Source organism: Phocoena phocoena, chromosome 4 (assembly GCF_963924675.1).
Source record: "Phocoena phocoena chromosome 4, mPhoPho1.1, whole genome shotgun sequence".
Lineage (NCBI taxonomy): Eukaryota > Metazoa > Chordata > Mammalia > Artiodactyla > Phocoenidae > Phocoena > Phocoena phocoena.
The window spans coordinates 11,701,279-11,717,526 of NC_089222.1; the positions used below are offsets into that span (position 1 = coordinate 11,701,279).

General features: G+C 38.7%; 1 protein-coding gene across 2 annotated transcripts in view; it reads right to left on the reverse strand.

Annotated features, from left to right (window-relative positions):
- OXNAD1 (oxidoreductase NAD binding domain containing 1) overlaps positions 1 to 16,248 on the reverse strand; it is a 45,496-nt gene that overhangs the window by 12,013 nt on the left and 17,235 nt on the right. For both annotated transcript variants that reach the window (XM_065876577.1, XM_065876578.1), the window contains 2 exons: positions 15,842 to 15,948; positions 3,760 to 3,901 (listed from right to left, as the gene is read on the reverse strand). In XM_065876577.1, the coding sequence (XP_065732649.1) occupies positions 3,760 to 3,901; positions 15,842 to 15,948 (249 nt within the window). The remainder of the gene's footprint in view (positions 1 to 3,759; positions 3,902 to 15,841; positions 15,949 to 16,248) is intronic.

A 16,248-nucleotide genomic window follows, 5' to 3' on the forward strand; every position in this document is an offset into this window, starting at 1 on the left:
AGAATAGACAATGGAGAAAAGACAGTCTCTTCACTAAGTGGTACGGGGAAAACTGGACAGCTACATGTAAAAGAATAAAATTAGAACATTCTCTAACATCATATAGAAAAACAAACTCAAAGTGGATTAAAGACCTAAATGTTAAGACCAGATACTATTAAACTCCTAGAGAAAAACACAGGCAAGACACTCTTTGACATAAATTTCAGCAATTTTTTTTTTGGATCCATCTCCTAGAGTAATGGAAATAAAAACAAAAATAAACAAATGGGACCTAATTAAACTTAAAAGCTTTTGCACAACAAAGGAAACCATAAACAAAACGAAAAGACAACCTATGGACTGGGAGAAAATATTTGCAAACAATGCTACCAACAAGGGATTAACGCCCAAAATATACAAACAGCTCATACAGCTTAATATAAAAAAAAAACCCAATTAAAAAATAGGTAGAAGACCTAAACAGACATTTCTCCAAAGAAGACATACAGATGGCCAAAAGGCATATGAAATGATACTCAATGTCGTTAGTTATTAGAGAAATGCAAATCAAAACGACTATGAGGTACCACCTCACTCCAGTCAGAATGGCCATCATCAAAAAATCTACAAATAAATGGTGGACAGGGTGTGGGGAAAGGCAACCTTCCAAACTGTTGGTAGAAAGGTAAATTGGTGCAGCCACTATAAGGAACAGTATGGAGGTTCCTTAAAAAACTAAAAACAGACTTAGTATATGATCCATCAATCCCACTCCTGGGCATATATCCAGAGAAAAACTCTAATTTGAAAAGATACATGCACCGCAAAGTTCATAGCAGACCTATTCACAATAGCCAAGACATGGAAACAACCTTATGTCCATCAACAGATGAATGGATAAAGAAGATGTGGTATATATATATGATGGAATAATATTCAGCCATAAAAAAGAATGAAATAATGCCATTTGAAGCTACATGGATAGACTTAGAGATTATCATACTAAGTGAAGTAAACAAGACAAAGACAAATATCATATATCACTTGTATGTGGAATCTAAAAAAATAATACAAAAAAACTTATTTACAAAACAGAAATAGACTCACAGGCATAGAAAACAAAATTACGGCCACCAAAGGGGAAAGCTGGGGAAGGGATAAATTAAGAGTTTGGGATTAACATACATATACTACTGCTATATATAAGACAGATAAACAACAAGGACCTACTATATACTACAGGAAACTATATTCAATATCTTGTAATAACCTATAATGGGAAAGAATCTGAAAAAGAATATATATATGTATGTATGTATATATATATATATATATATATATACACATACACACACATACATATATATGTATAGCTGAGTCACTTTGTTGTACATCTGAAACTAACATAACATTGTACATTAACTATACTTTTTTTTTTTTTTTTTTTTGCGGTATGTGGGCCTCTCACTGTTGTGGCCTCTCCCGTTGCAGAGCACAGGCTCCGTACGCGCAGGCTCAGTGGCCATGGCTCACGGGCCCAGCCGCTCCACGACATGTGGGATGTTCCCGGACTGGGGCATGAACCCGTGTCCCCTGCATCGGCAGGTGGACTCTCAACCACTGCGCCACCAGGGAAGCCCAACTATACTTTCATTTAAAAAATTTCTTCATATAAAGAAAATCTTTATTGTTAAAAAAAATGCTAACTATCATCTGACAAGGCAGGGTTGCCACAAACATTCAATTAGTAAAAGAACACAATTATTTGCAAAGTGCAGTAAAGTAAGGCGCAGTAAAACAAGGTCTGCCTGTATACTGTATGAATGTATTGATATCACAGTTTATCCATTCACCTGCTGAGGGATGTTTTGGTTGTTTCTAGTTTTTGACAATTATGAATAGAACCACTATAAACATTCATGTACAGGTTTTTATATGGACAATTCTTTTGTTTCTCTAGGATGAATACCCAGGAGTGGTACTGCTGGGTATTATGGTAAGTGTATATTTAGTTTCATATGGAACTGCCAAAATATTTTCCAGGATGGCTGTAGTATCTTGCTTTCCTTCTAACAATATAAGCAATATAAGAGTTCCAGTTTCTCCACATCATTGGCAGCACTTGGTATTGTCGATATCTTAAATTTTAGTCATTCTAATAGGTCTGTAGAGGTATCCCACTATATATGGTTTTAATCTGCATTTCCCTAATGGTTAATGATGCTGACCATTGTTTCATTACTTATTTGCCATCCTTATGTCCTTTTTAGGGAAGCATCTGTTCAATCCTTTGCCCATTTAAAAATTATGTTTGTTTTATTTTTGCTGCCTTTTGCAAGTTCTTTATATATTCTGGATATGAGTCCTTTGTTGGATATCTAATTTGCAAATACTTTCTCCTAGGCTGTGGCTTCTTTTTGAAAATTCTGTTATAGTGTATTTTGCAGAAAAAAAATTTTAATTTTGATTAAGTCCGATATATAAATCTTTCCTCTTAGGAATCTTGCTTTTGGTGTCATGTCTAAGAACTATCTGCCTACCCTGATGTTCAGAATGTATCCAGTGTTTTCTTCTAAAACCTTTACTTAGACCCACAATATATTTTGAGTTAACTCTGAATATAAAGTATGAGATTTAAGTCAATGTTCCTTTTTTCTGCATATGGATAGACAACTATTCCAGCACTGTTTGTTGAAAAGGTTATCCTTTCTCCATTGAATTTCTTTAGCACCTCTGTCAAAAATCAAAAGGCCGTATGTGTGCCGGTCTACTGAACTCTTTAATCTGTTCCATTGATCTATATGTCTATCCCTTCACCAATACCACACTGTTTTTATTACTGTAGCTTTATTTTAATCTTAAATTTGAGTAATGTGATTCCTCCCCTGTTAGTCTTCTTTTTCAAAACTGTTTTTGCTACCCTAGTTCCTTTGCTCTTCCATATAAATTTTAAAATCAGTTTATTTGTATCTACAATATTTGCAATATAGCACATTCCTTTTTGGTAAAGGGGATAAGCAGGTGCCTGAGACGGGATGGAGGTTGTTGGTAAATATAGAAGGCACACTCTAGAAGTGAAGGGGATGGCAGTTAAAAAAAAGATAAAGGTCAAAACCTAAGAAGACAAATAACTGATCTGTTCTTAGCTCACTCTTTGTTATCAGAGTTCTAGTAGGTAATGAACAGCAGCATAGGGTTGTGTTGAGGTCCATGATCAACCATGAATTATTAGCAGCAAATGTGGACTCCTCCTCAAAATTACATGTGAAGAGCTCTCCAGAAACTGAAATGGAGAGGCAGTGGCACCACAGATTTAGCAGTGCTCAACTGGGCACGAGAAGTACGTAATCAGAGATTGTTTCCTCTCCAAATAATGAGAGAATGATTAGCTTAATTCTCTTCATTTAAGATGGTCAGGACAAAATAATCTGATTTATAGATTTACCAATTACAAGGCACACACAGAGCCAATTTCCAAAAACGTACATATGAAGTAAAAATGTTTTAATCCTAAAGCAGCATTCAACTGAATACTGTTTGGTGACCCAAAAGGTATTTCAAGACCCCAAAGTATCTTTGCATCATCCTTAGTGCATCAAAAAGGTTCTGCTTCTTTAACCTTCCTATAGTCTGAATTCTGGATGGAGGGGAGCTCTTTGTGAGCTTCTACCCTTTTCATGAAAGCCTAGGTTTCTTAGGTGGATTAAGAGAGCTGAACACAAATTCTGTGGGAGACAGAGATCCCAGATCTCCCAGTTTAAACACAGGTTTGCTCACCTGATTGTGAATCCAGAGAGCAGGAGGGTGGTTTGTGTATTTCACTGCCAATTCTATCATTCTCTCTTGTTCTAGCAGTCTGGGGCTGGAGCATATTGAGAACCCACCAACCACAGAGACTCCTGGGATAAAGAAGTCAACCCTAAAAGGAAAGGCAAGTAAATGACTATTGTTGAAGCAATTTTAAAAGTGGGTAGTAAGGTAAACAAAACTGACAAACTAGACTAAGAAAAAAGGAGAAACAAATAAAATTACTAAAATCAAGAATGAATGATGGGACATTATCACCAACCTCACCAAAAAAAAAAAAAAAAAAGATTATAAAGGAATTCTATGAATAAGATAAAAAATTAGCTAACTCAGATGAAATGGACACATTCCTTGAAAGACACAAATTACCTAACTGGACTCAAGAAGAAACTGAAAATCTGAACAGACCCATAATAAGTAAATGGATTGAATTAGTAATTTTAAAAATTCCCACCAGAAAAGAATAGGTCCAGATGGCAGCACTGGTGAACTCTATCAAACATTTAATGAAGAATTAATGCTAATCTTTCACAAATACTTCCAAAAAACCCAGAAAAGAACACTTCCCAACTTATCCTATGAGGTCAGTTACCCTGATACCAAAACCAGACAAAGCTATCACAAGAAAAGGAACTACAGATCAACATCCCTTGTGAATATAGATGCAAAAACCCCAGGAATACAAGATTGGTTTAACATGTGAAAATCAATCCAATGAAATAAACCCACTTAACAGAATAAAGGACAAACCCATGGGATCATCTCAATAGATGCAAAAATGGCATCTGACAAAATTCAATACCCTTACATAATAAAAATACTCAACAAACCAGGAATAAATGTGAACTTCCTCAACATGATAAAGGCAACTATAAAATATCTACAGCCAACATCATATTTAACCTTGAAAGGCCAAAAACTTCCCCACTAAGAACAGAAGCAAGACAAAGATGTCTGCTCTGACCACTTCTACTCAACATTGTACTAAAGGTTCTAGCCAAAGCAATTAAGCAAGAAAATGAAATAAAAGGTATCCAGATTGGAGGGAAAGAAGTTGCAGATGACTTAATATTGTATATAGAAAATTCCAAGGAATTTACTATAAATATATTAGACTAATAAACAAGTTCAAATAAGGCTGCAGGATTTAAAATCAGTAATAAAAACCAATTTTACTTCTACACACTAGCAATGAACAATCTAAATGTGAAATTAAGAAAAATAATTCTATTTATAATAGAATAAAATAATAACTGGGAATAATCTTTAAAAGAAGTTTAAGATTTGTACACTGAAAACTACAAAACATTGTTGAAAAAAATCAAAGAAGATCTAAATAAACAGAAAGGCTTCTCATGCTCATGGACTAGAAGACCTAACACTGTTAAGATGGCATTAGTGCCCAAAGTGATCTACAGATTCTACACAATACCTATCAAACCCTAGCTGGTTTCTTTGCAGAAACTGACAAGTTGATCATAAAACTGATATGAAATTCAAGGAACCCAGAATCACCGAAGAATAAATTTGGAGGATTCATACCTTCTGATTTCAAAACTTATTATAAATCTACAGTAATGAGGACACTGTGTACTGGTGTAAGGACAGGCATATATATCAATGGCAAAGAACTGAGAATCCAGAAATAAACTCTTAGATTTATGGTCAACTGATTTTCAACAACAATACCAACACAATTCAATGGCAAAAGAATAGTGTTTTCAACAAGTCGTGCTGGTTTTGTAGTAATCTATAAGGGAAAAGAACCTGAAAAAGAATATATATATATATATATATATATATATATATATGTGTGTGTGTGTGTGTGTGTGTATACACACACACACACACATATAAATAACTGAATCACTTTGCTGTACACCTGAAACTAACACAACATTGTAAATCAACTATACTTCAATTAAAACAAACAACAAGTGGTGCTGGGACTACTGAATAGCCACACAAAAAGAATAAAGTTGGACCCCTACCTCACACCATATACAAACATTAACTCAGATCACAGACTTAAATATAAAAGCTAAAATTATAAACTCTTAGAAGACTTACACAGGAGTAACTCTTCATAGCAACAGATACTTAGAAATGACACTAAAACACAAAGGTCAAAGGAAAAATGGAGAAACTAGACTGCATACAATGAAAAACTTTGTGCCACAAATGATACCATCAAGAAAAAGATGACCCTCAGAATGGGAGAAAATATTTTCAAATCATGTATCTAATAAGGGACTTGGATACACATTATATAAAGAACTCTTAACAAGTCAGTAATAAAAAGACAACTCAAGTAAAAAATGGGCAAAGGATTTGTACAAACGTTTCTCCAAAGAAGATATACAAATGGTTAATAAGTACATGAAAAATCCTCAACATCATTAGTTATTAGGGAAAGGCAAATCAAAATCACAATGGGCTATCACTTCACACTCACTAGGATGGATGGCTAATCAAAAAGACAATATCAAGGATCAGAGAAATCAGAACCCTTACACATCGCTGATGGGAATGTAAAATGGTCTTGCCACTTTAGAAAACAATTTGGCAGTGCCTGAAAATGTTAAACATATGTGACCAGCAATTCCACTCCTAGGTATATAACGAAGAGAAAAAAATATATATGTCCACTCAAAAGCATGTACATGAATGTTCACAGCAGCATTATTGATAATAGTCTAAAAGTTTCAAAATAATCTAAACATTCATCAACTGATGAAGGCATAAACAAAATGTGGTACATCCACACGACGGAATTAAACACTGATCGCATGCCACCACATCGATGAACAACAAAATTATGTTAAGTTAAAGAAACCAGTCACAAAAAAAGATCACATATTATATATTTCTATTGATATTAAATGTCCAGAAGAGGCAAATCTGCAAAGACAGAAAGTAGAACAGTGGTTGCCTAAGAGGGTGAGGATGGGGACTGAATGATAATTAGTGCAGAGTTTTTTTCTGGGATGATGAGAACGTTCTAAAATTTGTCTGGGCTGATTGATCACTGTACAGTTCTGTGAATATACTAGAAATCATTGAATTGTACACTTTAAATGAGTGAATTTTATGATATGTAAAGTATATCTCAATAAAAGTTTTTAAAAAGTGTGGGGGAAAAAATGGCAACAAACACTCTCTCACTGGCATTTGAAAAACTAAACAGGCTGATGCGGGCTCCTAAGTTCCAAGAGTCTCATTTTCCTTCTTCTCTTCTAACCATTCTCCTGTAGTCGAGAACTCTTGTGAGTTCTTCTACTGAACTGAATTCTATGCCACAGAAACTGTTTTTTGGCGGGGGGGCTGGGGGGGGGTGATTCTAGGAAATGCAACAAATCTAGTCACATACCAAGGAAAGGGAAACTTTTTAGAAACTGGGACCACAGGAAATTCTCATCTCCATGTCCAGAAAACTCAAATACCTAATATAGCTGTTTCTCAGCCATCAAAGAGCGACAGTATTAAAAAAAAGCAATAGTATCATTTCCCTCCAGTTGCTTCCCTACCAGCAGGCTTACACGAAAAGCACTTGATGTTCTCTCCTGATCTGATCTATGTATGGCCTTAAAAGATGTTCTCTTCTCATCTCTGGCCTTAGATATCTGGTCATTTTTTTATAGTCTTAGAAAACCAGTTCTGTACTGGAAGTGCTCCAGAAAAGGTCCCCAGGCTGTTTTCGCATTTATTCACTTCCTTCTTTCCCATGAATATTCTAATTCCCCTTCCATTTCAGACAAGATACAAATTTTAAAAGACTATAGCTAACATTTATTAACACAGTTGCTATATGCTTTCAGAGAAGAGGTAAATGGCATCTCCATAGCTTCTGTGTTTAAAAAAATTAATCTCTGAGCTACTGTTGCTGCTTTATCTCCTGAACTATAGCACCCTCTGCTGCTTGATGTTGATAAAGACCTTTCTCTCAGGTGTCCCTCTTCTCTAGTAACTCTGGAAACCCTTTGCCTTTAAAAGGACTCCTTCATGAAATGCTACAGAAGAACCTCATCTGAATGGACTTAAGAAAATATGTACAATACGTATTTAATAAAACATCTTTCCAAGAAAGAATTAAGTTTTAAACACACAAGCGCGCGCACATGTACCCCTTTAAAAATGCTTTCCGCAGGATCAGCAACCAGATGAGTGAGTACGTGAAGAGCAGAGAGAAAAGACCTAATTCTGTAGTGAAGCGCACATATCCACATCCAATGTGACACACCAGGCAGCCGCATCCTGCCCCAGGGCCCAGCACAGAGCAGGCACACAAACCACAGCCGAACGACAATGCTTTAGCCATCAGCTACCGTACTCGGCAAACGCGACAGACGGCATCTGCCCACTATGAACAGGCACTGGGGTTGGTGTTGCAGGTAAAGATGCAAGTATGTCTTGGTTCCTGCCCTCAAAAAACTCCCAAGTGGGAGGAAAATTAACAAATAAACACGATTATGGGGCTATGAAAAACTCTGCTTGGCAGAGAGAAAACGCTCATCATTTGAGATCTGTCTGGAAGTACCTGTACTTAGTATAGGTTTCTTCTTAGCTCCAACATATGTGATCCTGATTTTCTCGGGCAAATAATAAAGCCGCTGCTTTACTTAAAAAAAAAAAAAAAACTTGCTTGGGGGGTGGGACGTGGGGAGGGGAGGCAAGGAAGAAGTAGTCAATTCCACTAGGGGTGGAGGAATTAGGAAGGACTTCACAGAGGAGTCCTGAAAGACAGTGCTCATCAAACAAGCAGTGGAGGAGGACACCATCTGAACAAAGATGCCAAGGAACGCAGCACTTCCTCAGCGTGGCCCTGTGAGTCAGGGCTGTGAGGCCATCTCTATATGTCTACAGCACAGGTGCCCTGCCAGCGGGGGGGTGGGGGGGAGGAAGAGTCCTATTTCTCTAATCTTGCTCCTCTAATCACTTTCTTCTCAGTGTCCTCCTCCTCTTAGTACAGCCCAGTCACTTGCAAGCATAAAACCTTGTGATATCTTGTACGAAGTCAGAGACACACCTTTCTCTCTCCAAAAACGCCTGGGCCTTGCTCCCCTGGGTGCGTTCTGTGCACAGCCCAGATGTGGAGCACGCACTGACTGTACACGAGGGGCAGCATCACAGGGAGTGGAGCTGTGCACTCACCCACTCCTCGCAGGTCTGCTGCTCTTCCAACAATAGCCTCACTGCAGGGGAACTGGCAGAGGAGCCAAGAGTTACAATCTGTCCCTTGGGCCTCACCAACACAGATGATCTAACTGACTGTGAAACACTGGCTACAACAAAAAACAAAACAAACTCTGCCTGACATACCCCAAGACACAAAAATATTACTATTCCCTGTTTAAAGACATGGAAACGAAAGCCCAGAGCAAGAAGGAAGCCGCCCATATCACAGAGCCAGCAGGTAGAAGAGCGAGCGTTTGGGCCAGGCAGTCTGCAGAGCACAAGGCGTGTGACGCTATGATACAGCCTCCCAGGGGGACAGACCCAACACTGGTGATATTACCAAATCCATTCACTGATACGGTGTATGTAACACCCACCCTGAGTGATTTTATCTTGAGGCTCACAGGGAGACCCTATTTCTATGTATATCACCAGGGAAGGATGACATTTTTCTTATCAGGTATCAGTTTGCAAACTTACAGTTTGCAAGTGCCAACACACTCACACGCACGCCAGGGGAGGAGCAGTGTGACGAAGGCACAGGCTTTTTCTAATCAGGATGCTGGGGTCAGAGTCTTGGCACAACTCTGAGTTGGAGGCAGGGAGATAATTGTGTGCACAGGACACAAACACTTCCCCAGAAGGGAAATGTGGAAAGATAGATCATTACAATTAAAGTTTGCACTTTTCAATGTAACAACTGCTAAACTAGTTTGGAAGGGTAAAAATGCTGCCCTCCCCCCAAAACAGCCCAAATTCACTTAATATGTATCACTGAACATGTGCAAAGATTGCAGTAAATTGCTTCACAAACGCAAATTATTGCAATCAGCATCTTGTTTTCTAGTTCTAAATTCAAAGGCAAACTATTAACACAAGACTGCTAACTCTTGCTATTATCACATTTGCTATTATCACACATCCTCCTTCTAACAAAACCACATTTCCAGATGGACTGCCAAAATTAGTCAAGTGACTCCTAAGAAAGACAACCAAGACTGACATGCCAGAAATTCATTTAGAAATGAATGCTTTATTTAAATAAAGGAAACAGACACCCAAACACACCTTTCCTAAGGAAATACAAGTTGCTTTATTTACAATTCAACTTGAATCCCAGCGCAGTGAGGCCATTTGCAGGAACAGTGGGGCAGCTGGGCTGTTACCCTGTCAGCGTACTGACCAGCTCTCAGAGTCCTGAGTGTGATATGGGCTGGGCCCCATGGGGGATCCTGATAATAAATTCAGCAAAATAGTTCAACTCAACCCAGACAAGTTATGAGGGATACAGGAATTCAGGCAAGAGGGTGGGCAGCTCTGTGACATACCTCATTAGAACAACCAGTTTCAGACTGCTGTGTTTACTCTGCATTTGACATAAAGAAGACTGATTTTTAAAAATGGATCAACCCCCCAGCAACACATAACTGAAGCACATTAGATAACTGCAGTGCAATCTATTAGCAGCCATTCCTGTAGAACGTAATCAGAGTTGTCAGGTCCTCAGACCACAGCTACCTGCTCTGTTTCAATCTGGAAAACTCAAGAAGTTCTGGGAAGTACTCCTTGGCATGAGCCCTCCCAAAGTCCACCATTAGCCCCACCAAAGAGCCAGGTAGGCTCCAGTGCTGGGTTGCCTCAGGCCAAACAACCAACAGGGAGGGAACCCCACCCCACCCATCAGCAGACAATCGGATTAAAGTTTTACTGAGCTCTACCCACCAGAGCAACACCCAGCTATACCCACCACCAGTCCCTCCCATCAGGAAGTTCGCACAAGTCTCTTAGATAGCCTCATCCACCAGAAGACAGACAGCAGAAGCAAGAACTACAATTCTGCAGCCTGTGGAATGAAAACTACATTAACAGAAAGATAGACAAGATGAAAACGCAGAGATGTACCAGATGAAGCAACAAGATAAAACCTCAGAAAAACAACTAAATGAAGTGGAGTTAGGAAACCTTCCAGAAAGAGAATTCAGAATAAAGATAGTGAAGATGATCCAGGACCTTGGAAAAAGAATGGAGGCAAAGATCAAGAAGACGCAAGAAACGTTTAACAAAGACCTAGAAGAATTAAAGAACAAACACCTAGAAGAATTAAAGAACAAACAGAGATGAACAATACAATAATTGAAATGAAAAATACACTAGAAGGAATCAATAGAATAACTGAGGCAGAAAAAAGGATAAGTGACCTGGAAGACAGAATGGTGGAATTCACTGCCACAGAGCAGAATAAAGAAAAGAGAATGAAAAGAAATGAAAAGAGCCTAAGACACCTCTGGGACAACATTAAACATACCAACATTCGCATTATACGGGTCCCAGAAGAAGAGAGAGAGAAAGGACCCGAGAAAATATTTGAAGAGATTACACACAAAAACTTTCCTAACATGGGAAAGGAAATAGCCACTCAAGTCTGGGAAGCACAGAGAGTCACAGGCAGGATAAACCAAGGACAGACATGCCAAGACACATAGTAATCAAACTGACAAAAATTAAAGACAAAGAAAAATTATTAAAAGAAACAAGGGAGGGGCTACCCTGCTGGCGCAGTGGTTGAGAATCCGCCTGCCAATGCAGGGGACGTGGGTTTAGGCCCTGGTCTGGAAAGATCCCACATGCTGCAGAGCAACTAAGCTCGTGTGCCACAGCTACTGAGCCTGCACTCTAGAGCCCGCGAGCCACAACTACTGAAGCCCAAGTGCCTAGAGCCCATGCTCTGCAACAAGAGAAGCCAGCGCAATGAGAAGCCTGTGCACCACAACGAAGAGGAACCCCAGCTCACCACAACTAGAGTAAGTCGGCATGCAGCAATGAAGACGCAGTGCAACCCAAAATAAATAAATAAATAGATAAATGAATAAATAAATTTATTTTTTAAAAAAAGCAACAAGGGAAAAAATGTCAAATAACATACAAGGGAACTCCCATGAGGTTAACAGCTGATCTCTCAGCAGAAACTCTACAAGCCAGAAGGGAGTGGCACGGTATATTTAAAGTGATGAAAGGGAAGAACCTACAACCAAGATTATTCTACCTGGCAAGGATCTCATTCAGATTCAATGGAGAAGTCAAAAGCTTTACAGACAAGCAAAAGCTAAGAGAATTCAGCACCACCAAACCAGCTCTACAACAAATGCTAAAGGAACTTCTCTAAGTGGGAAACACAAAAGAAAAGGATCTACAAAAACAAACCCAAAACAATTAAGAAAATAGTAATAGGAACATACATATTGATAATCACCTCAAATGTGAATGGATTAAATGCTCCAACAAAAAGACACAGGCTCGCTGAATGGATACAAAAAAAAACCTCCATATGTATGCTGTCTACAAGAGAGTCACTTCAGACCTAGGGACACATACAGACTGAAAGCGAGGGGATGGAAAAAGATATTACATGCAAATGGAAATCAAAAGAAAACTGGAGTAGCAATACTCATATCAGATAAAACAGACTTTAAAGAATGTTACAAGAGACAAGAAAGGACACTACATAATGATCAAGGGATCAATCCAATAAGAAGCTATAATGATTATAAATATATATGCACCCAACATAGGAGCACCTCAATACGTAAGGCAAATGCTAACAGCTGTAAAAGAGGAAATCAACAGTAACACAATAATAGTGGGGCACGACTTTAACACCTCACTTACACCAATGGACAGATCATCCAAACAGAAAATTAATAAGGAAACACAAGCTTTAAGTGACACAACAGACCAGATAGACTTGATATTTATAGGACATTCCAACCGAAAACAGCAGATTACACTTTCTTCTCAAGTGCACACAGAACATTCTCCAGGATAGATCACATCTTGGGTCACAAACCAAGCCTCAGTAAATTTAAGAAAACTGAAATCGTATCAAGCATCTTTTCTGACCACAATGCTATGAGATTAGAAATCAATTACAGGGGCAAAAAACGTAAAAAACACAAACACATGGAGGTTAAACAATACATTACTAAATAACCAAGAGATCACTGAATATGATCATCTCCATAGATGCAGAAAAAGCTTTTGACAAAATCCAACACCCACTTATGATAAAAAACTCTCCAGAAAGTGGGCACAGAGGGAACCTTCCTCAACATGATAAAGCCCATATATGACAAACCCACAGCAAACATCATTCTCAATGGTGAAAAACTGAAAGCATTTCTTCTAAGATCAGGAACAAGACAAGGATGTCCACTCTCGCCACTATTATTCAACACAGTTTTGGAAGTCCTAGCCACAGCAATCAGAGAAGAAAAAGAAATAAAAGGAATACAAATTGGAAAAGAAGAAGTAAAACTGTCACTGTTTGCAGATGACATGATACTATACATAGTTAATCCTAAAGATGCCACCAGCAAACTACTAGAGCTAATCAATGAATTTGGTAAAGTTGCAGGATATAAAATTAATGCACAGAAATTTCTGGCATTCCTATACACTAACAATGAAATATCAGAAAGAGAAATTAAGGAAACAATCCCATTCACCATTGCAACAAAAAGAACAAAATACCTAGGAATAAACCTACCTAAGGAGGTAAAAGACCTGTACTCAGAAAACTATAAAACACTGATGAAAGAAATCAAAGATGACACAAACAGATGGAGAGATATACCATGTTCTTGGATTGGAAGAATCAATATTGTGAAAATGACTCCACTACCCAAAGCAATCTACAGATTTGATGCAATCCTTATCAAATTACCAATGGCATTTTTTACAGAACTCCAAAAAGAAATCTTAAAATTTGTACAGAAACACAAAAGACCCCAAATAGCCAAAGGAATCTTGAGGGAAAAAAACGGAGCTGGAGGAATCAGGCTCCCTGACTTCAGACTCTACTACAAAACTACAGTAATCAAGACAACATAGTACTGGCACAAAAACAGAAATACAGACCAATGGAACAGGATAGAAATCCCAGAGATAAACCCACATACCTACGGTCAACTAATCTATGACAAAGGAGGCAAGGATATACAATGGAGAAAAGACACTCTCTTCAATAAGTGGTGCTGGGAAAACTGGACAGCTACATGTAAAAGAATGAAATTAGAACACTCCCTAACACCATACACAAAAATAAACTCAAAATGGATTAAAGACCTAAATGTAGGACGAGACATTATAAAACTCTCAGAGGAAAATATAGGAAGAACACTCTTTGACATAAATCACAGCAAGATCTTTTTTGACCCACATCCTAGAGTAATGGAAATAAAAACAAAAATAAACAAATGGTACCTAATGAAACTTAAAAGCTTTTGCACAGCAAAGGAACCTATAAACAAGACAAAAAGACGACCCTCAGAATGGGAGAAAATATTTGCAAACGAATCAACGGAGAAAGAATTAATCTCCAAAACATATAAACAGCTCATGCAGCTCAATATTAAAAAAGCAAACAACCCAATGCAAAAATGGGCAGGAGATCTAAATAGACATTTCTCCAAAGAAGACATACAGATGGCCAAGAGGCACATGAAAAGCTGCTCAACATCATTAATCATTAGAGAAATGCAAATCAAAACCACAGTGAGGGGACTTCCCTGGTGGCGCAGTGGTTGAGAGTCCGCCTGCCGATGCAGGGGACACGGGTTCGTGCCCCGGTCCGGGAAGATCCCACGTGCCGCGGAGCGGCTGGGCCCGTGAGCCATGGCTGCTGGGCCTGCGCCTCCAGAGCCTGTGCTCCGCGACGGGAGGGGCCACAACAGTGAGAGGCCCGCGTACCGCAAAAAAAAAAAAAAAAAACAACCAAAAAAAAAAAAAAAAAAACCACAGTGAGGTATCACCTCACACCGGTTAGAATGGGCATCGTCAGGAAATCTACAAACAACAAATGCTGGAGAGGGTGTGGAGAAAAGGGAACCCTCTTGCACTGTTGGTGGGAATATAAATTGATACAGCCACTATGGAGAACAGTATGGAGGTTCCTTAAAAAACTAAAAATAGAATTACCATATGACCCAGCAATCCCACTACCAGGCATATATACCCAGAGAAAACCATAATTCAAAAAGACACATGCACTCTAATGTTCCTTGCAGCACTATTTACAATAGCCAAGTCATGGAAGCAACCTAAATGCGTATCAACAGACGAATGGATAAAGAAGATGTGGTACAGTTATACAATGGAGTATTACTCGGCCATAAAAAAGGAATGAAATTGGATCATTTGTAGAAATGTGGATGGATGTAGAGACTGTCATACAGAATGAAGTCAGTCAGAAAGAGAAAAACAAATATTGTATATTAACGCATATATGTGGAATCTAGAAAAAATGGTACAGATGAACTAGTTTGCAAGGCAGAAACAGAGACACAGATGTACAGAACAAACGATATAGACAACAGGGGGGGAGGAGGGGATGAACTGGGAGACTGGGATTGACATATATACACCAATATGTATAAAATAGATAACTAATAAAAACCTGTTATATAAAAAATAAAATAAAAATTTAAAAAAAGTGTATCAACCCCCAGCAACACATAACTGAAGCAGATTAGATTATTGCAGTGCATTCTATTAGCAGCCATTCCTGCAGAATGTAATTATCAGAGTTGTCAGGTCCTTGGACCACAACTAGCTGCTTTGTTTCAATCTGGAAAACTCAAGGCAGCAATTTTCATCTATGACTGAGAGGGTCATGTGCTCAAAACCAAGGTGAGCTGAGGATAGGAAATGAATCAGATTCTCCATGCCAAAAAGAGGCTCAGGCCGAATGGAGACGCTCTAGAATTCCTACTCCCTGGGAGAAACAGTAGCCATAGAAGTCCTTTCCAGAAGGAAAAACAAGCTCTTGTATCTGATGGCACCTTGAACACACACACACTTAGCAAACAGAAAAGCCACTTACCACTGGCCGGCTTTAAAAGAAAAGTCTTTATCAGCTACAAGCAGGCGGAGCCTCTTCACAGATGGGGACTCATCAGCTGCTCCACACACCTTAGCTGCTGACACGACCTGGAGCCAAAAGACCAGAGTGGCTGAGGTTAGGTGCACACAACTCAGGAACAAACTGTGGCTTTCTGGTAGGTAGGTTTTTGGTTTTTTTTTAAATCTACAAAGATGTGGGTTTTGAAAATTGCAAAACAAAGTAAAGCACACTTTGCTTTAGAATTCTGCCTACCACCAGGTGAACAAATTTTAATTATTTTGGGAGAATTTTATTCTGCATACAAAACTCACCTCTGAAAGGGACCGTTTAACAAGCGTGTATTTGTGGAGCGTGCAGTGTGTGCCACGCACGAGGCTGGGTGCTCT